Source organism: Scyliorhinus torazame, unplaced genomic scaffold (assembly GCF_047496885.1).
Source record: "Scyliorhinus torazame isolate Kashiwa2021f unplaced genomic scaffold, sScyTor2.1 scaffold_243, whole genome shotgun sequence".
Classification (NCBI taxonomy): Eukaryota; Metazoa; Chordata; class Chondrichthyes; order Carcharhiniformes; family Scyliorhinidae; genus Scyliorhinus; species Scyliorhinus torazame.
This window is the reverse complement of record NW_027307970.1, coordinates 1-21436: the sequence shown is the minus strand read 5'-3', so window position 1 is coordinate 21436 and position 21436 is coordinate 1. Positions and strand designations below refer to the sequence as shown.

General features: G+C 61.7%; 1 protein-coding gene across 1 annotated transcript; it reads left to right on the top strand.

Annotated features, from left to right (window-relative positions):
* Positions 1–375: 375 nt before the first annotated feature.
* On the top strand, positions 376–21027 carry LOC140405799 (LIX1-like protein; the record flags this gene model as incomplete). The annotated part of the gene is made up of 3 exons (XM_072494230.1): positions 376–595; positions 11509–11672; positions 20887–21027. Coding segments are annotated over exons 1-3 (501 nt in total), but the record flags the coding sequence as incomplete, so codon positions are not given.
* Between the last annotated feature and the right edge of the window lie 409 nt (positions 21028–21436).

The following is a 21436-nucleotide window of genomic DNA, read 5'->3' as shown; positions in this document are numbered from 1 at the left end:
GGCGGGGCCGGACCCGGGCATGCGCACTCTCCCCTCTGTCTGATGGACTTTCTCAGGGCTGGAGGCGGGGCTCCCCTGGGGGCGGAGCCGAGCCCGGGCATGCGCACTCTCCCCCTCCCTCCGATGGACTTTCTCAGGGCTGGAGGCGGGGCTCCCCTGGGGCGGGGCTCCCCTGGGGGCGGGGCCGAGCCCGGGCATGCGCACTCTCCGCCTCCCTCTGATGGACTATCTCAGGGCTGGAGGCGGGGCTCCCCTGGGGGCGGGGCCGAGCCCGGGCATGCGCACTCTCCCCCTCCCTCTGATGGACTATCTCAGGGCTGGAGGCGGGGCTCCCCTGGGGGCGGGGTCCGCCCTGGGGGCGGGGCCGGACCCGGGCATGCGCACTCTCCCCTCTGCCTGATGGAGTCGGTTCGGGCCCAGCCGCCCTCTCCCGCAGCTCCATTTGGCGGCCCCCTGCCCGGAGCGGCGGCCTCTCCGGGCTCTGCGCTGGGACCCGGCCCCGCCGGGCCTGATGAGCGGAGCCGCGCGGTGCTGAGGGAGGCGGTGGAGGCCGTGGTCAAGAGTTTCGCCAAACACACGCAGGGGTATGGCAGAGGTACGAGGGAAAACCGGGAATACCGGGAATGGGAAAACCGGGAATGGGAAAACCGGGAACACCGGGAAAACCGGGAACACCGGGAACGGGAATACCGGGAATACCGGGAATGGGAAAACCGGGAACACCGGGAACGGGAATACCGGGAATGGGAAAACCGGGAATGGGAAAACCGGGAATGTGAATACCGGGAACGGGAAAACCGTGAACGGGAAAACCGTGAACGGGAAAACCGGGAATGGGAAAACCGGGAATGGGAATACCGGGAATGTGAATACCGGGAACGGGAAAACCGTGAACGGGAAAACCGTGAACGGGAAAACCGGGAATGGGAAAGCCAGGAGGAACGGGAAAACCGGGAATGGGAAAACCGGGAATGTGAATATTGGGAATGGGATACCGGGAACGGGAAAACCGGGAATGGGAATATCGTGAATGGGAATACCGGGAATGGGGAAACCAGTAGTACCGGGAACAGGAAAGCCGGGAATGTGAATACCGGGAACGGGAAAACCGTGAACGGGAAAACCGGGAATGGGAAAACCGGGAATGGGAATATTGGGAATGGGAATACCGGGAACGGGAAAACCGGGAATGGGAATATCGTGAATGGGAATACTGGGAATGGGGAAACCAGTAGTACCGGGAACAGGAAAGCCGGGAATGTGAATACCGGGAACGGGAAAACCGTGAACGGGAAAACCGGGAACGGGAAAACCGGGAACGGGAAAACCGGGAATGGGAATATTGGGAATGGGAATACCGGGAATGGGAATATCGTGAATGGGAATACTGGGAATGGGGAAACCAGTAGTACCGGGAACAGGAAAGCCGGGAATGTGAATACCGGGAACGGGAAAACCGTGAACGGGAAAACCGGGAACGGGAAAACCGGGAATGGGAATATTGGGAATGGGAATACCGGGAATGGGAATATCGTGAATGGGAATACTGGGAATGGGGAAACCAGTAGTACCGGGAACAGGAAAGCCGGGAATGTGAATACCGGGAACGGGAAAACCGTGAACGGGAAAACCGGGAACGGGAAAATCGGGAATGGGAAAACCAGGAATGAGAATACCGGGAACAGTAATATTGGGAATGCCGTGAAAGGGAATGCCGGGAACGGGAATGCCGGGAACGGGAAAACCGGGAACGAGAATACCGGGAACGGGACACCGGAAAACCAGGAATGGGAGAACTGGAAATGGGAATACCGGGAATGGGAAAACTGGGAATGGGACTATCTGGAACGGGAATATCTGGAACGGGAATATCTGGAACGGGAATATCTGGAACGGGAAAATTGGGAACGGGAATGTCGGGAACGGGATAACGGGAACTGGAAAACCGGGAATGAGTTGTTGATCTGTGTCCCTTCGTTTTGTATAATGATAACAGCCACCTAGTTTTGTTCAATATTTTTCGTTTATTTTTCCGTTATGTAAAAATTCTGGTTGAAAAAACCTTTAATTAAAACAATCTGAAAAAAACAATCCTCCTGTAACCCAAGGCTGTCCTCGGCTATTTACCACAACCCGTTTCCGTGTCGCCTGCAAACTTATTGTGAACATTAGAGCAGCGGGCTGATAACTTGCGGATGATGCTAAGACTGCAGGAGTTGCGGTTCGTGATGAAGATTGTCAGAGAATACAACAGGATATAGAGAGGCTGCAAAAATGGCAGGTGGAATTTAACCCGGACAAATGCGAGGTGATGCATTTTGGTAGATCCAACTCAGGCGGGAGCTAGAAATTAAATGGCAGAACCATCAGGACCATAGAGACACAGCGATCTGGGTGTGCAGGTCCACAGATCCTTAAAAGTGGCAGCACAGGTGGAAATGGTGGGAAAGAAAGCTTATGGCATGCTTGCCTTCATAGGACGGGGTATCGAGTATAAAAGCTCGAAAATAATGCTACATAGAATGTTGGTTCGGCCACATTTGGAATACGGTGTCCAATTCTGGTCACCCCACTACCAGAAGGACGTGGAGGCTTTGGGGAGAGTGCAGAAAAGGTTTACCAGGATGTTGTCTGAAGTGCATATGTTTTAATGCAAGGAGCATTACGGGTAAGGCAGATGAACTTAGAGCTTGGATTACTACTTGGAACTATGATGTTGTTGCCATTACAGAGACCTGGTTGAGGGAAGGGCAGGATTGGCAGCTAAACGTTCCAGATTTTAGATGTTTCAGGCGGGATAGAGGGGATGTAAAAGGGGAGGCGGAGTTGCGCTACTTGTTCGGGAGAATATCACAGCTATACTGCGAGAGGACACCTCAGAGGGCAGTGAGGCTATATGGGTAGAGATCAGGAATAAGAAGGGTGCAGTCACAATGTTGGGGGTTTACTACAGGCCTCCCAACAGCCAGCGGGAGATAGAGGAGCAGATAGGTAGACAGATTTTGGAAAAGAGTAAAAACAACAGGGTTGTGGTGATGGGAGACTTCAACTTCCCCAATATTGATTGGGACTCACTTAGTGCCAGGGGCTTAGACGGGGCGGAGTTTGTAAGGAGCATCCAGGAGGGCTTCTTAAAACAATATGTAAACAGTCCAACTAGGGAAGGGGCGGTACTGGACCTGGTATTGGGGAATGAGCCCGGCCAGGTGGTAGATGTTTCAGTAGGGGAGCATTTCGGTAACAGTGACCACAATTCAGTAAGTTTTAAAGTACTGGTGGACAAGGATAAGAGTGGTCCGAGGATGAATGTGCTAAATTGGGGGAAGGCTAATTATAACAATATTAGGCGGGAACTGAAGAACATAGATTGGGGGCGGATGTTTGAGGGCAAATCAACATCTGACATGTGGGAGGCTTTCAAGTGTCAGTTGAAAGGAATACAGGACAGGCATGTTCCTGTGAGGAAGAAAGATAAATACGGCAATTTTCGGGAACCTTGGATGACGAGTGATATTGTAGGCCTCGTCAAAAAGAAAAAGGAGGCATTTGTCAGGGCTAAAAGGCTGGGAACAGACGAAGCCTGTGTGGCATATAAGGAAAGTAGGAAGGAACTTAAGCAAGGAGTCAGGAGGGCTAGAAGGGGTCATGAAAAGTCATTGGCAAATAGGGTTAAGGAAAATCCTAAGGCTTTTTACACGTACATAAAAAGCAAGAGGGTAGCCAGGGAAAGGGTTGGCCCACTGAAGGATAGGCAAGGGAATCTATGTGTGGAGCCAGAGGAAATGGGCGAGGTACTAAATGAATACTTTGCATCAGTATTCACCAAAGAGTCTGGAGAAGGGGGTGTAGATAGCCTGGGTCACATTGTGATCCAAAAAGACGAGGTGTTGGGTGTCTTAAAAAATAGAAATTACTGGAGAGAATTCTTCGAGACAGGATCTACTCCCATTTGGAAGCAAATGGACGTATTAGTGAGAGGCAGCACGGTTTTGTGAAGGGGAGGTCGTGTCTCACTAACTTGATAGAGTTATTCGAGGAGGTCACTAAGATGATTGATGCAGGTAGGGCAGTAGATGTTGTCTATATGGACTTCAGTAAGGCCTTTGACAAGGTCCCTCATGGTAGACTAGTACAAAAGGTGAAGTCACACGGGATCAGGGGTGAACTGGCAAGGTGGATACAGAACTGGCTAGGCCATAGAAGGCAGAGGGTAGCAATGGAGGGATGCTTTTCTAATTGGAGGGCTGTGACCAGTGGTGTTCCACAGGGATCAGTGCTGGGACCTTTGCTCTTTGTAGTATATATAAATGATTTGGAGGAAAATGTAACTGGTCTGATTAGTAAGTTTGCAGACGACACAAAGGTTGGTGGAATTGCGGATAGCGATGAGGACTGTCTGAGGATACAGCAGGATTTAGATTGTCTGGAGACTTGGGCGGAGAGATGGCAGATGGAGTTTAATCCGGACAAATGTGAGGTAATGCATTTTGGAAGGGCTAATGCAGGTAGGGAATATACAGTGAATGGTAGAACCCTCAAGAGTATTGAAAGTCAAAGAGATCTAGGAGTACAGATCCACAGGTCATTGAAAGGGGCAACACAGGTGGAGAAGGTAGTCAAGAAGGCATACGGCATGCTTGCCTTCATTGGCCGGGGCATTGAGTATAAGAATTGGCAAGTCATGTTGCAGCTGTATAGAACCTTAGTTAGGCCACACTTGGAGTATAGTGTTCAATTCTGGTCGCCACACTACCAGAAGGATGTGGAGGCTTTAGAGAGGGTGCAGAAGAGATTTACCAGAATGTTGCCTGGTATGGAGGGCATAAGCTATGAGGAGCGATTGAATAAACTCGGTTTGTTCTCACTGGAACGAAGGAGGTTGAGGGGAGACCTGATAGAGGTATACAAAATTATGAGGGGCATAGACAGAGTGGATAGTCAGAGGCTTTTCCCCAGGGTAGAGGGGTCAATTACTAGGGGGCATAGGTTTAAGGTGAGAGGGGCAAGGTTTAGAGTAGATGTACGAGGCAAGTTTTTTACGCAGAGGGTAGTGGGTGCCTGGAACTCGCTACCGGAGGAGGTGGTGGAAGCAGGGACGATAGGGACATTTAAGGGGCATCTTGACAAATATATGAATAGGATGGGAATAGAAGGATACGGACCCAGGAAGTGTAGAAGATTGTAGTTTAGTCGGGCAGTATGGTCGGCACGGGCTTGGAGGGCCGAAGGGCCTGTTCCTGTGCTGTACATTTCTTTGTTCTTTGTTTGTTCTTTGTTTGTCTGGCATGGAGGGTATTAGCTATGAGGAGAGATTGAATAAACTGGGATTGTTCTCCCTAGAGAGACGGAGGCTGAGGGGCGACCTGATAGAAGTTTATAAAATTATTATGGGCACAGACAGGGAGAACAGTTGGAGGCTTTTTCCCAGCGCGGAAATGACAATTACAAGGGGGCACAGGTGCAAGGTGAGGGGGGGAAACGTTCAGTGGAGATTATCATAGATTATCATAGAATTTACAGTGCAGAAGGAGGCCATTCAGCCCATCGAGTCTGCACCGGCTCTTGGAAAGAGCACCCTACCCAAACTCAACACCTCCACCCTATCCCCATAACCCAGTATCCCCACCCAACACTAAGGGCAATTTTGGACACCAAGGACAATTTAGCACGGCCAATCCACCTAACCTGCGCATCTTTGGACTGTGGGAGGGAACCGGAGCGCCCGGAGGAAACCCACGCACACACGGGGAGGATGTGCAGACTCCGCACAGACAGTGACCCAAGCCGGAATCGAAACTGGGACCCTGGAGCTGTGAAGCAATTGTGCTATCCACAATGCTACCGTGCTGCCGATGTGCGGGGGAGGTTTTTTACACAGAGGGTGGTGGTGCCCTGGAATGCACTGCCAAGTGAGGTGGTTGACGCAGATACGTTAGTGACCTTTCAGACTTATCTGGAGAGGCACATGAACAGACAGAGCATTGAAGGATACAGGCGTTTGGTCTAGATAGGACACGTGATCGGCGCAAGCTTGGAGGGCCGAAGGGGCTGTTCCCGTGCTGTATTCTTTGTATCCTTATGAACATGTGTGCACTTGAGAGGTACGGTTGGGACGAAGGAATAGTGTAATATCATTTATCCTATCCTGTTTAATAAATGTTTTATTCTTTTGTTCGAAGTACATCAGCTGATTCCTATGACTTTGTTCAGTCCCGCTCTCCATGTATCCAAACAAAAAATTCAAGTTGGGATCTATCAAGGCGGGTTGCACCCTGGGATCTGGCCTGTCCAGCAGTAACATCAGCTCAGCACACAACAGATTCTAAAAACCAGCAAAGGCTGACTAAAATATTGATGAGGAAAAATTAGAGTATGAGAGCGAGCCAGTTAGAAATATAAAGGCAGATAGTAAAAGCTTCAGTCGATTAAAAAAATGTTAACAGTGAGGGTCGCTTTTACTGTGTGTGTGTCTGGGGAATTAAGAGCAGTCTTTATTAGTGTCACAAGTTTACATTAACACTGCAATGACGTTACTGTGAAAATCCCCTAGTCGCCACATTCCGGCACCTGTTCAGGTACACCGAGGGAGAATTTAGAATGTCCAATTCACCTAACAAGCACGTCTTTCGGGAAACCGGAGCACCCGCAGGAAACCCACGCAGACAATTAATAGGGGGGATCAGGGGTTATGGAGAGAAGGCTGGAGAATGGGGAGGAGAAAATATCAGCCATGATTGAATTGCGGAGCAGACTCGATGGGCCGAGTGGCCTAATTCTGCTCCTGTGCCTTATGGAATTCAGAAGAATGAGGTCTGATCTCATTGAAACATACCGGATTCTTCACGGGGTTTGACAGGGTAAATGCCGAGAGGATATTTCCCGGCGTGGGAGAGTCGGGGACCAGAGGACAGTCTCAGAATAAAGGGGGGGGGGCAATTTCAGAATGAGCAGGAGTTTGCTCTCTGAGGGTTGAGTCTTGTCACGGCGAGGTGTGGGGCAGAGTTCCTGTGTATATTTAAGACTGAATAGATCGATTCTTGATCAGTGAGGGGTGTTATGGTTCCGGGTTGACAGAACGCCCAAAGTGTTTCATGGAGTTCAACCGACCCACAACTTGTAATAGCACACGGCGTACTCTCCAGGTGTGATACAGCAGAAATGGACAAGTGGTTTTCAAAACAAAACCATGTTTATTCTATGAACTCACTTTAATCTTTAAAAAACAAACATTGAATATCTATTCCCCATTACTTCAAAGATAACCCCAAAAGACTACAACACTAAATAATCCTTCAAACTGTTCCTTTAAACATCCAAAAGACTTCAAACCTTCAAAAATAGGAGCACATTAGGTTACATTCAATATATTTATAGTCTTTGGATTGCAGGAATCAACAGACCAGCTCTGTGTTTCTTCATGCAGCTCACAGCAAAACACACAGACACTCCCAGCTGCCTTCTCAAACTGAAACTCAAAAAGCAGAAGTGAGCTCAGCTCCCCCCCACCCTCTGACAGCACTTCAGTAATATGATCAGCTCCATTTCTTAAAGGTACATTGCTTAAACATCCATTTCTTAAAGGTACCCTCACATGACGGGATCAGGCTTACCAGGAAAGGGCAGGAAGGTGGACGTGAGCAATGTCAGATCACCCATGATCCTATTCAGTGGCGGAGCAGTCTCGAGGGGCTGAATGGCTCCTCCTGTTCCTATTTCTTATCGTCTCCCTGACCCCTGCATCCACCATAGTCCCTTCATTAACCTTCTCTCTTACTTCATCCCCAAAACTTCTGTTACATTAAACGTGGCGTACCTTTTACAATCCTGAGCTGCTTGAGCTCAAAACACGAAACCTCTCCCAGTGACTGCCATCTGGACCAGGGGAACTATCCACTTAAAATGGACAGTGGTTAGCACTGTTGCCTCACAGCACCTCAGACCCCAGTTCGATCCCAGCCTCGAGTGACTGTGTGCAGTTTGCACTTTCTCCCCGTGTCTGCGTGGGGTTCCTCCCACAGTCCAAAGATGTACAGGTTAGGTGGATTGGCCGTGCTAAATTGTCCCTTAGTGTCCAAAGATGTGCAGGTTAGGTGGAATGACCGTGCTAAATTGTCCCTTAGTGTCCAAAGATGTGCAGGTTAGGTGGATTGGCCGTGCTAAATTGTCCCTTAGTGTCCAAAGATGTGCAGGTTAGGTGGATTGGCTGTGCTAAATTGTCCCTTAGTGTCCAAAGATGTGCAGGTTAGGTGGATTGGCCGTGCTAAATTGTCCCTTAGTGTCCAAAGATGTGCAGGTTAGGTGGAATGACCGTGCTAAATTGTCCCTTAGTGTCCAAAGATGTGCAGGTTAGGTGGATTGGCTGTGCTAAATTGTCCCTTAGTGTCCAAAGATGTGCAGGTTAGGTGGATTGGCCGTGCTAAATTTCCCCTTAGTGTCCAAAGATGTGCAGGTTAGGTGGATTGGCCGTGCTAAATTGTCCCTTAGTGTCCAAAGATGTGCAGGTTAGGTGGATTGGCCGTGCTAAATTGTCCCTTAGTGTCCAAAGATGTGCAGGTTAGGTGGATTGGCCATGCTAAATTGCCCCTTAGTGTCCAAAGATGTGCAGGTTAGGTGGATTGGCTGTGCTAAATTGTCCCTTAGTGTCCAAAGATGTGCAGGTTAGGTGGATTGGCCGTGCTAAATTGTCCCTTAGTGTCCAAAGATGTGCAGGTTAGGTGGAATGACCGTGCTAAATTGTCCCTTAGTGTCCAAAGATGTGCAGGTTAGGTGGATTGGCCGTGCTAAATTGTCCCTTAGTGTCCAAAGATGTGCAGGTTAGGTGGATTGGCCGTGCTAAATTGTCCCTTAGTGTCCAAAGATGTGCAGGTTAGGTGGAATGACCGTGCTAAATTGTCCCTTAGTGTCCAAAGATGTGCAGGTTAGGTGGATTGGCCATGCTAAATTGTCCCTTAGTGTCCAAAGATGTGCAGGTTGGGTGGATTGGCCGTGCTAAATTGTCCCTTAGTGTCCAAAGATGTGCAGGTTAGGTGGATTGGCCGTGCTAAATTGTCCCTTAGTGTCCAAAGATGTGCAGGTTAGGTGGATTGGCCGTGCTAAATTGTCCCTTAGTGTCCAAAGATGTGCAGGTTAGGTGGATTGGCCGTGCTAAATTGTCCCTTAGTGTCCAAAGATGTGCAGGTTAGGTGGATTGGCCGTGCTAAATTGCCCGCTCCAGGGATGTGGGGATGAGGTGAGGTTACGGGGATAGGGCGGGGGAGTGGGCCTGGGTGGGATGCTCTTTCGGTGCAGACTCGATGGGCCGAATGGCCTGACTGTAGGGATTCCATGGCAGCTCAGACGAGCCTTTCCAGTGCCTCTTGTCCAATTCAGTCATCGCCCTAGTCCATGATGTCATTCTGATATTTATTCCTTACGAAGAATAAATACAAAGAGCTCGGAGTGTTCCGATCTCCCCCCTGCGGTCCCGGTGACGGGGGGGGGGGGCTGACCTCTCTGTATGTTCCCCCCTGCGGTCTCGGTGACGGGGGGGGGGGCGGGGGCGGGGGGGCTGACCTCTCTGTATGTTCCCCCCTGCGGTCTCGGTGACGGGGGGGGGGCTGACCTCTCTGTCTGTTCCCCCCTGCGGTCTGGGTGACGAGGGGGGGGTGACCTCTCTATGTTTCCCCCCCTGCGGTCTGGGTGACGGGGGGGGGGGGGGCTGACCTCTCTATGTTTCCCCCCCTGCGGTCTCGGTGACGGGGGGGGGGGCTGACCTCTCTATGTTTCCCCCCCTGCGGTCTCGGTGACGGGGGGGGGGGCTGACCTCTCTGTATGTTCCCCCCTGCGGTCTCGGTGACGGGGGGGGGGGCGGGGGCGGGGGGGCTGACCTCTCTGTATGTTCCCCCCTGCGGTCTCGGTGACGGGGGGGGGGCTGACCTCTCTGTCTGTTCCCCCCTGCGGTCTGGGTGACGAGGGGGGGGTGACCTCTCTATGTTTCCCCCCCTGCGGTCTCGGTGACGGGGGGGGGGCTGACCTCTCTATGTTTCCCCCCCTGCGGTCTGGGTGACGGGGGGGGGGCTGACCTCTCTATGTTTCCCCCCTGCGGTCTCGGTGACGGGGGGGGCTGACCTCTCTATGTTTCCCCCCCTGCGGTCTGGGTGACGGGGGGGGGGCTGACCTCTCTATGTTTCCCCCCTGCGGTCTGGGTGACGGGGGGGGGGCTGACCTCTCTATGTTCCCCCCTGCGGTCTGGGTGACGGGGGGGGGGCTGACCTCTCTATGTTCCCCCTGCGGTCTGGGTGACGGGGGGGGGCTGACCTCTCTATGTTCCCCCTGCGGTCTGGGTGACGGGGGGGGCTGACCTCTCTGTGTTTCCCCCTGCGGTCTGGGTGACGGGGGGGGGCTGACCTCTCTATGTTCCCCCTGCGGTCTGGGTGACGGGGGGGGGGGGCTGACCTCTCTATGTTTCCCCTGCGGTCTGGGTGACGGGGGGGGGGGCTGACCTCTCTATGTTTCCCCCCCTGCGGTCTCGGTGACGGGGGGGGGGGCTGACCTCTCTATGTTTCCCCCCCTGCGGTCTCGGTGACGGGGGGGGGGGCTGACCTCTCTATGTTCCCCCCTGCGGTCTGGGTGACGGGGGGGGGGCTGACCTCTCTATGTTTCCCCCCCTGCGGTCTCGGTGACGGGGGGGGGGCTGACCTCTCTATGTTTCCCCCCCTGCGGTCTGGGTGACGGGGGGGGCTGACCTCTCTGTGTTTCCCCCTGCGGTCTGGGTGACGGGGGGGGGCTGACCTCTCTATGTTCCCCCTGCGGTCTGGGTGACGGGGGGGGGCTGACCTCTCTATGTTCCCCCCCCTGCGGTCTCGGTGACGGGGGGGGGGCTGACCTCTCTATGTTCTCCCCCCTGCGGTCTCGGTGACGGGGGGGGGGCTGACCTCTCTATGTTTCCCCCCCTGCGGTCTGGGTGACGGGGGGGGCTGACCTCTCTATGTTTCCCCCCCTGCGGTCTGGGTGACGGGGGGGGGGCTGACCTCTCTATGTTCCCCCTGCGGTCTGGGTGACGGGGGGGGGCTGACCTCTCTATGTTCCCCCCCCTGCGGTCTCGGTGACGGGGGGGGGGCTGACCTCTCTATGTTTCCCCCCTGCGGTCTGGGTGACGGGGGGGGGGCGTGACCTCTCTGTGTTTCCCCCCCGCGGTCTCGGTGACGGGGGGGGGTGACCTCTCTATGTTTCCCCCTGCGGTCTGGGTGACGGGGGGGGGGCTGACCTCTCTGTTTCCCCCCCCTGCGGTCTGGGTGACGGGGGGGGGGCTGACCTCTCTGTGTTTCCCCCCCTGCGGTCTGGGTGACGGGGGGGGGGCTGACCTCTCTGTGTTTCCCCCCCTGCGGTCTGGGTGACGGGGGGGGGGCTGACCTCTCTGTGTTTCCCCCCCTGCGGTCTGGGTGACGGGGGGGGCTGACCTCTCTATGTTCCCCCCCCTGCGGTCTCGGTGACGGGGGGGGGCTGACCTCTCTGTGTTTCCCCCCCCAGTGAACGTGGTGGAGGCGCTGCAGGAGTTCTGGCAGATGAAGCAGACCCGTGGGGCCGAGCTCAGGAACGGCGCGCTGGTGGTTTATGAGATGGTTCCGTCCAGTAACCCGCCGTACGTCTGCTACGTCACCCTGCCCGGGGGCAGCTGCTTCGGCAGCTTCCAGGTACAGTGCCCGCCTCGCCCACCAGGGCTCATGTCTGTGGGCAGGGTGAGGGGAGGGTGGGGGGGAGAGTGAGTGTGTGGGTGAGGGGGGGGCGGGTGAGGGGGGGGCCGGTGAGGGGGGGGCGGGTGAGGGGTGTTGTGGGTGAGGGGGTGTGGGTGAGGGGGGTTGTGGGTGAGGGGAGGGTGTGGGTGAGGGGGGTTGTGGGTGAGGGGGGTTGTGGGTGAGGGGGTTGTGGGTGAGGGGGGTTGTGGGTGAGGGTGTGTGTGGGTGAGGGGAGGGTGTGGGTGAGGGGGATGTGGGTGAGGGTGTGTGTGTTTGTGAGGGGGGTCTGTGGGTGAGGGGGGTGTGGGTGATGGGGTGTGGGTGAGGGGGGTTGTGGGTGAGGGGGGTTGTGGGTGAGGGAGGGTGTGGGTGAGGGGAGGGTGTGGGTGAGGGGGGTGTGGGTGAGGGGGGTGTGGGTGAGGGGGGTGTGGGTGAGGGGGGTGTGGGTGAGGGGGGTGTGGGTGAGGGGGGTGTGGGTGAGGGGAGGGTGTGGGTGAGGGGAGGGTGTGGATGAGGGGAGGGTGTGGATGAGGGGAGGGTGTGGGTGAGGGGGGTTGTGGGTGAGGGGGTTGTGGGTGAGGGGAGGGTGTGGGTGAGGGTGTGTGTGGGTGAGGGGAGGGTGTGGGTGAGGGGAGGGTGTGGGTGAGGGGGGTGTGGGTGAGGGGGATGTGGGTGAGGGTGTGTGTGGGTGAGGGTGTGTGTGGGTGAGGGGAGGGTTTGGGTGAGGGGAGGGTTTGGGTGAGGGGGGTGTGGGTGAGGGGTGTGTGGGTGAGGGGGGTGTGGGTTAGGGGGGTGTGGGTGAGGGGGGTGTGGGTGAGGGGAGTGTGGGTGAGGGGGGTGTGGATGGGGGAGGGTGTGGGTGAGGGGAGGGTGTGGGTGAGGGGAGAGTGTGGGTGAGGGGAGAGTGTGGGTGAGGGGAGTGTGTGGGTGAGGGGAGTGTGTGGGTGAGGGGAGTGTGTGGGTGAGGGGAGTGTGTGGGTGAGGGGAGGGTGTGGGTGAGGGGAGGGTGTGGGTGAGGGGAGGGTGTGGGTGAGGGGAGGGTGTGGGTGAGGGGAGGGTGTGGGTGAGGGGAGGGTGTGGGTGAGGGGAGGGTGTGGGTGAGGGGAGGGTGTGGGTGAGGGGAGGGTGTGGGTGAGGGGAGGGTGTGGGTGAGGGGAGGGTGTGGGTGAGGGGAGGGTGTGGGTGAGGGCAGGGTGTGGGTGAGGGCAGGGTGTGGGTGAGGGCAGGGTGTGGGTGAGTGGGGACTGGGGCGAGGAGGGGGGATGGCAGTGCGAGGAGGGTGTCTGGGGCGAGGAGGTTGACTGGGGCGAGGAGGGGGGATGGCAGTGCGAGAAGGGGGGACTGGGGCGAGGAGGGGGGATGGCAGTGCGAGGAGGGGGGTGGCAGTGCGAGGAGGGGGACTGGGGCGAGGAGGTTGACTGGGGCGAGGAGGGGGGATGGCAGTGCGAGAAGGGGGGACTGGGGCGAGGAGGGGGGATGGCAGTGCGAGGAGGGGGGTGGCAGTGCGAGGAGGGGGACTGGGGCGAGGAGGGGGGATGGCAGTGCGAGAAGGGGGGACTGGGGCGAGGAGGGGGACTGGGGCGAGGAGGTTGACTGGGGCGAGCTGGGGGGTGGCAGTGCGAGAAGGGGGGACTGGGGCGAGGAGGGGGGATGGCAGTGCGAGGAGGGGGGACTGGGGCGAGGAGAAGGGACTGGGGCGAGGAGGGGGACTGGGGCGAGGAGGTTGACTGGGGCGAGGAGGGGGGTGGCAGTGCGAGGAGGGGGACTGGGGCGAGGAGGGGGGATGGCAGTGCGAGGAGGGGGACTGGAGCGAGGAGGGGGGTGGCAGTGCGAGGAGGGGGACTGGGGCGAGGAGGGCGGTGGCAGTGCGAGGAGGGGGACTGGGGCGAGGAGGGCGGTGGCAGTGCGAGGAGGGGGACTGGAGCGAGGAGGGGGGTGGCAGTGCGAGGAGGGGGACTGGAGTGAGATGGGGGGGTGGCAGTGCGAGGAGGGGGACTGGGGCGAGGAGGGGGGTGGCAGTGCGAGGAGGGGGACTGGAGCGAGGAGGGGGGATGGCAGTGTGAGGAGGGGGACTGGGGCGAGGAGGGGGGTGGCAATGCGAGGAGGGGGACTGGAACGAGGAGGGGGGTGGCAGTGCGAGGAGGGGGACTGGGGCGAGGAGGGGGGTGGCAGTGCGAGGAGGGGGGTGGCAGTGTGAGGAGGGGGACTGGGGCGAGGAGGGGGATGGCAGTGCGAGGAGGGGGACTGGGGCGAGGAGGGGGACTGGGGCGAGGAGGGGGGTGGCAGTGTGAGGAGGGGGGTGGCAGTGCGAGGAGGGGGGTGGCAGTGCGAGGAGGGGGGATGGCAGTGCGAGGAGGGGGACTGGGGCGATAAGGGGGGTGGCAGTGTGAGGAGGGTGACTGGGGCGAGGAGGGGGGATGGCAGTGCGAGGAGGGGGATGGCAGTGCGAGGAGGGGGACTGGGGCGAGGAGGGGGGATGGCAGTGCGAGGAGGGGGACTGAAGCGAGGAGGGGGGTGGCAGTGCGAGGAGGGGGACTGGAGCGAGGAGGGGGGTGGCAGTGCGAGGAGGGGGGTGGCAGTGTGAGGAGGGGGACTGGGGCGAGGAGGGGGATGGCAGTGTGAGGAGGGGGGTGGCAGTGTGAGGAGGGGGGTGGCAGTGCGAGGAGGGGGACTGGGGCGAGGAGGGGGGTGGCAGTGTGAGGAGGGGGGTGGCAGTGTGAGGAGGGGGGTGGCAGTGCGAGGAGGGGGGTGGCAGTGCGAGGAGGGGGGTGGCAGTGCGAGGAGGGGGGTGGCAGTGCGAGGAGGGGGGATGGCAGTGCGAGGAGGGGGGATGGCAGTGCGAGGAGGGGGACTGGAGCGAGGAGGGGGATGGCAGTGCGAGGAGGGGGACTGGGGCGAGGAGGGGGGTGGCAGTGTGAGGAGGGGGGGTGGCAGTGTGAGGAGGGGGGGTGGCAGTGCGAGGAGGGGGGTGGCAGTGCGAGGAGGGGGTGGCAGTGCGAGGAGGGGGTGGCAGTGCGAGGAGGGGGGACTGGAGCGAGGAGGGGGGTGGCAGTGTGAGGAGGGGGACGGCAGTGCGAGGAGGGGGGACTGGAGCGAGGAGGGGGGTGGCAGTGCGAGGAGGGGGGTGGCAGTGCGAGGAGGGGGGTGGCAGTGCGAGGAGGGGGGTGGCAGTGCGAGGAGGGGGGACTGGAGCGAGGAGGGGGGTGGCAGTGCGAGGAGGGGGACTGGGGCGAGGAGGGGGGTGGCAGTGCGAGGAGGGGGGTGGCAGTGCGAGGAGGGGGATGGCAGTGTGAGGAGGGGGACTGGGGCGAGGAGGGGGATGGCAGTGCGAGGAGGGGGGACTGGAGCGAGGAGGGGGGTGGCAGTGTGAGGAGGGGGGTGGCAGTGCGAGGAGGGGGGGTGGCAGTGCGAGGAGGGGGACTGGGGCGAGGAGGGGGATGGCAGTGCGAGAAGAGGGGACTGGGGCGAGGAGGGGGGATGGCAGTGCGAGGAGGGGGACTGGAGCGAGGAGGGTGGATGGCAGTGCGAGAAGAGGGGACTGGGGCGAGGAGGGGGGATGGCAGTGCGAGGAGGGGGACTGGGGCGAGGAGGGGGGTGGCAGTGCGACAAGGGGGACTGGGGCGAGGAGGGGGGATGGCAGTGCAAGGAGGGGGACTGGGGCGAGGAGGGGGGTGGCAGTGCGACAAGGGGGACTGGGGCGAGGAGGGGGGATGGCAGTGCAAGGAGGGGGACTGGGGCGAGGAGAGGGGTGGCAGTGCAAGGAGGGGGACTGGAGCGAGGAGGGGGGTGGCAGTGCGAGGAGGGGGACTGGAGCGAGATGGGGGGATGGCAGTGCGAGGAGGGGGACTGGGGCGAGATGGTGGGATGGCAGTGCGAGGAGGGGGGTGGCAGTGCGAGGAGGGGGACTGGAGCGAGATGGTGGGATGGCAGTGCGAGGAGGGGGGTGGCAGTGCGAGGAGGGGGGTGGCAGTGTGAGGAGGGGGACTGGGGCGAGGAGGGGGGATGGCAGTGCGAGGAGGGGGACTGGAGCGAGGAGGGGTGTGGCAGTGCGAGGAGGGGGGTGGCAGTGTGAGGAGGGGGACTGGGGCGAGGAGGGGGGTGGCAGTGTGAGGAGGGGGTGGCAGTGTGAGGAGGGGGGTGGCAGTGCGAGGAGGGGGACTGGGGCGAGGAGGGGGGTGGCAGTGTGAGGAGGGGGGTGGCAGTGCGAGGAGCGGGGTGGCAGTGCGAGGAGGGGGGTGGCAGTGCGAGGATGGGGGTGGCAGTGCGAGGAGGGGGGATGGCAGTGCGAGGAGGGGGCATGGAGCGAGGAGGGGGGTGGCAGTGTGAGGATGGGGGTGGCAGTGCGAGGAGGGGGGATGGCAGTACGAGGAGGGGGACTGGAGCGAGGAGGGGGATGGCAGTACGAGGAGGGGGACTGGAGCGAGGAGGGGGGTGGCAGTGCGAGGAGGGGGGGTGGCAGTGCGAGGACGGGGGTGGCAGTGCGAGGAGGGGGGTGGCAGTGCGAGGAGGGGGGACTGGAGCGAGGAGGGGGGTGGCAGTGCGAGGAGGGGGGTGGCAGTGCGAGGAGGGGAATGGCAGTGTGAGGAGGGGGACTGGTGCGAGGAGGGGGATGGCAGTGCGAGGAGGGGGGGTGGCAGTGCGAGGACGGGGGTGGCAGTGCGAGGAGGGGGGTGGCAGTGCGAGGAGGGGGGACTGGAGCGAGGAGGGGGGTGATAGTGCGAGGAGGGGGGTGGCAGTGCGAGGAGGGGGACTGGGGCGAGGAGGGGGGTGGCAGTGCGAGGAGGGGGGTGGCAGTGTGAGGAGGGGGACTGGGGCGAGGAGGGGGGTGGCAGTGCGAGGAGGGGGGTGGCAGTGCGAGGAGGGGGACTGGGGCGAGGAGGGGGGTGGCAGTGCAAGGAGGGGGACTGGGGCGAGGAGGGGGGTGGCAGTGTGAGGAGGGGGGTGGCAGTGTGAGGAGGGGGGTGGCAGTGCGAGGAGGGGGGTGGCAGTGCGAGGAGGGGGGTGGCAGTGCGAGGAGGGGGGATGGCAGTGCGAGGAGGACTGGGGCGAGGAGGGGGTTGGCAGTGTGAGGAGGGGGACTGGGGCGAGGAGGGGGACGGCAGTGTGAGGAGGGGGGTGGCAGTGCGAGGAGGGGGGATGGCAGTGCGAGGAGGACTGGGGCGAGGAGGGGGGATGGCAGTGCGAGGAGGGGGGTGGCATTGCGAGGAGGGGGGTGGCAGTGTGAGGAGGGGGACTGGAGCGAGGAGGGGGGTGGCAGTGCGAGGAGGGGGACTGGGGCGAGGAGGGGGGATGGCAGTGCGAGGAGGGGGGGTGGCAGTGCGTGGAGGGGGGATGGCAGTGTGAGGAGGGGGGATGGCAGTGCGAGGAGGGGGACTGAAGCGAGGAGGGGGGTGGCAGTGCGAGGAGGGGGGTGGCAGTGCGAGGAGGGGGATGGCAGTGCGAGGAGGGGGACTGGAGCGAGGAGGGGTGTGGCAGTGTGAGGAGGGGGGTGGCAGTGCGAGGAGGGGGGTGGCAGTGTGAGGAGGGGGACTGGGGCGAGGAGGGGGGTGGCAGTGTGAGGAGGGGGGTGGCAGTGTGAGGAGGGGGGTGGCAGTGCGAGGAGGGGGACTGGGGCGAGGAGGGGGGTGGCAGTGTGAGGAGGGGGGTGGCAGTGTGAGGAGGGGGGTGGCAGTGCGAGGAGGGGGGTGGCAGTGCGAGGAGGGGGGATGGCAGTGCGAGGAGGGGGACTGGAGCGAGGAGGGGGGTGGCAGTGTGAGGATGGGGGTGGCAGTGCGAGGAGGGGGGATGGCAGTACGAGGAGGGGGACTGGAGCGAGGAGGGGGGTGGCAGTGCGAGGAGGGGGGTGGCAGTGCGAGGAGGGGGGTGGCAGTGCGAGGAGGGGGGTGGCAGTGCGAGGAGGGGGGTGGCAGTGCGAGGAGGGGGGTGGCAGTGCGAGGAGGGGGGTGGCAGTGCGAGGAGGCGGGTGGCAGTGCGAGGAGGGGGGTGGCAGTGCGAGGAGGGGGGACTGGAGCGAGGAGGGGGGTGGCAGTGCGAGGAGGGGGACTGGGGCGAGGAGGGGGGTGGCAGTGCGAGGAGGGGGGTGGCAGTGCGAGGAGGGGGGTGGCAGTGCGAGGAGGGGGATGGCAGTGCGAGGAGGGGGACTGGAGCGAGGAGGGGTGTGGCAGTGCGAGGAGGGGGACTGGAGCGAGGAGGGGGGTGGCAGTGTGAGGAGGGGGGTGGCAGTGCGAGGAGGGGGGGTGGCAGTGCGAGGAGGGGGACTGGGGCGAGGAGGGGGGTGGCAGTGCGAGGAGGGGGGTGGCAGTGTGAGGAGGGGGACTGGGGCGAGGAGGGGGGTGGCAGTGCGAGGAGGGGGGTGGCAGTGCGAGGAGGGGGACTGGGGCGAGGAGGGGGGTGGCAGTGCAAGGAGGGGGACTGGGGCGAGGAGGGGGGTGGCAGTGTGAGGAGGGGGGTGGCAGTGTGAGGAGGGGGGTGGCAGTGCGAGGAGGGGGGTGGCAGTGCGAGGAGGGGGGTGGCAGTGCGAGGAGGGGGGATGGCAGTGCGAGGAGGACTGGGGCGAGGAGGGGGTTGGCAGTGTGAGGAGGGGGACTGGGGCGAGGAGGGGGGATGGCAGTGCGAGGAGGGGGGTGGCAGTGCGAGGAGGGGGGTGGCAGTGTGAGGAGGGGGACTGGAGCGAGGAGGGGGGTGGCAGTGCGAGGAGGGGGACTGGGGCGAGGAGGGGGGATGGCAGTGCGAGGAGGGGGGGTGGCAGTGCGAGGAGGGGGGATGGCAGTGTGAGGAGGGGGCCTGGGGCGAGGAGGGGGTGGCAGTGCGAGGAGGGGGGTGGCAGTGCGAGGAGGGGGGTGGCAGTGCGAGGAGGGGGGTGGCAGTGCGAGGAGGGGGGGTGGCAGTGTGAGGAGGGGGGTGGCAGTGCGAGGAGGGGGGGTGGCAGTGCGAGGAGGGGGTGGCAGTGCGAGGAGGGGGGATGGCAGTGCGAGGAGGGGGACTGGGGCGAGGAGGGGGGATGGCAGTGCGAGGAGGGGGACTGGGGCGAGGAGGGGGGATGGCAGTGCGAGGAGGGGGACTGGGGCGAGGAGGGGGGGATGGCAGTGCGAGGAGGGGGGGATGGCAGTGCGAGGAGGGGGACTGCGGCGAGGAGGGGGGTGGCAGTGCGAGGAGGGGGGATGGCAGTGCGAGGAGGGGGGACTGGGGCGAGGAGGGGGGTGGCAGTGCGCGGAGGGGGACTGGGGCCTGGAGGGGGGATGGCAGTGCGAGGAGGGGGACTGGGGCGAGGAGGGCGGTGGCAGTGCGAGGAGGGGGGTGGCAGTGCAAGGAGGGGGGGTGGCAGTGTGAGGAGGGAGGCCTGGGGCCAGGAGGGGGATGGCAGTGCGAGGAGGGGGACTGGGGCGAGGAGGGGGTTGCAGTGCGAGGAGGGGGGACTGGGGCGAGGAGGGGGGTGGCAGTGCGAGGAGGGGGGATGGCAGTGCGAGGAGGGGGGACTGGGGCGAGGAGGGGGGTGGCAGTGCGAGGAGGGGCGACTGGGGCGAGGAGGGGGGTGGCAGTGCGAGGAGGGGGGATGGCAGTGCGAGGAGGGGGGACTGGGGCGAGGAGGGGGATGGCAGTGCGAGGAGGGGGGACTGGGGCGAGGAGGGGGATGGCAGTGCGAGGAGGGGGTTGGCAGTGCGAGGAGGGGGGGATGGCAGTGCGAGGAGGGGGACTGGGGCGAGGAGGGGGTTGGCAGTGTGAGGAGGGGGACTGGGGCGAGGAGGGGGGATGGCAGTGCGAGGAGGGGGGGTGGCAGTGCGAGGAGGGGGGTGGCAGTGTGAGGAGGGGGACTGGAGCGAGGAGGGGGGTGGCAGTGCGAGGAGGGGGACTGGGGCGAGGAGGGGGGATGGCAGTGCGAGGAGGGGGGGTGGCAGTGCGAGGAGGGGGGATGGCAGTGTGAGGAGGGGGCCTGGGGCGAGGAGGGGGTGGCAGTGCGAGGAGGGGGGTGGCAGTGCGAGGAGGGGGGTGGCAGTGCGAGGAGGGGGGTGGCAGTGCGAGGAGGGGGGGTGGCAGTGTGAGGAGGGGGGGTGGCAGTGCGAGGAGGGGGGGTGGCAGTGCGAGGAGGGGGTGGCAGTGCGAGGAGGGGGGATGGCAGTGCGAGGAGGGGGACTGGGGCGAGGAGGGGGGATGGCAGTGCGAGGAGGGGGACTGGGGCGAGGAGGGGGGATGGCAGTGCGAGGAGGGGGACTGGGGCGAGGAGGGGGGGATGGCAGTGCGAGGAGGGGGGGATGGCAGTGCGAGGAGGGGGACTGCGGCGAGGAGGGGGGTGGCAGTGCGAGGAGGGGGGATGGCAGTGCGAGGAGGGGGGACTGGGGCGAGGAGGGGGGTGGCAGTGCGCGGAGGGGGACTGGGGCCTGGAGGGGGGATGGCAGTGCGAGGAGGGGGGACTGGGGCGAGGAGGGCGGTGGCAGTGCGAGGAGGGGGGTGGCAGTGCAAGGAGGGGGGGTGGCAGTGTGAGGAGGGAGGCCTGGGGCCAGGAGGGGGGATGGCAGTGCGAGGAGGGGGACTGGGGCGAGGAGGGGGTTGCAGTGCGAGGAGGGGGGACTGGGGCGAGGAGGGGGGTGGCAGTGCGAGGAGGGGGGATGGCAGTGCGAGGAGGGGGGACTGGGGCGAGGAGGGGGGTGGCAGTGCGAGGAGGGGCGACTGGGGCGAGGAGGGGGGTGGCAGTGCGAGGAGGGGGGATGGCAGTGCGAGGAGGGGGGACTGGGGCGAGGAGGGGGATGGCAGTGCGAGGAGGGGGGACTGGGGCGAGGAGGGGGATGGCAGTGCGAGGAGGGGGTTGGCAGTGCGAGGAGGGGGGGATGGCAGTGCGAGGAGGGGGACTGGGGCGAGGAGGGGGGACGGCAGTGCGAGGAGGGGGGTGGCAGTGCGAGGAGGGGGTTGGCAGTGCGAGGAGGGGGGACTGGGGCGAGGAGGGGGGTGGCAGTGCGAGGAGGGGGACTGGGGCGAGGAGGGGGGACGGCAGTGCGATGAGGGGGTTGGCAGTGCGAGGAGCGGGGTGGCAGTGCAAGGAGGGGGACTGGGGCGAGGAGGGGTGGCAGTGCGAGGAGGGGGGCATCGCGGGGCGAGCTGGGGGTCTGGGATGTGCAAATCCTCGTGCCCCCCGCGGGCCGCTTGCCCAGTGGCTGAGCTGTGATTGTGGTTCCCACAGTTGTGTCCGACCAAAGCAGAGGCCCGACGCAGCGCCGCCAAGATCGCCCTGATGAACTCCGTTTTCAACGAGCATCCGTCTCGCAGGATTAACAACAACTTTATTGAGAAGAGTGTGTCTGAGGCACTGGCTACCTTCAATGTGAGTATTGGAGGGAATGGGGTGTGAGTGGGGGTAAAGGGGGAGTTAATGGGGTAAAGGGGGAGTTAATGGGGTAAAGGGGGAGTTATTGGGGTAAAGGGGAGTTAATGGGGGTAAAGGGGGAGTTAATGGGGGTAAAGGGGGAGTTAATGGGGGTAAAGGGGGTGTTAATGGGGGTAAAGGGGGTGTTAATGGGGGTAAAGGGGGAGTTAATGGGGGTAAAGGGGGAGTTAATGGGGTAAAGAGAGTGTTACTGGGGGTAAAGGGGGAGTTAATGGGGTAAAGGGGAGTTAATGGGGGTAAAGGGGGAGTTAATGGGGGTAAAGGGGGAGTTAATGGGGGTAAAGGGGGAGTTAATGGGGGTAAAGGGGGAGTTAATGGGGGTAAAGGGCGAGGTAAAGGGGGTGTT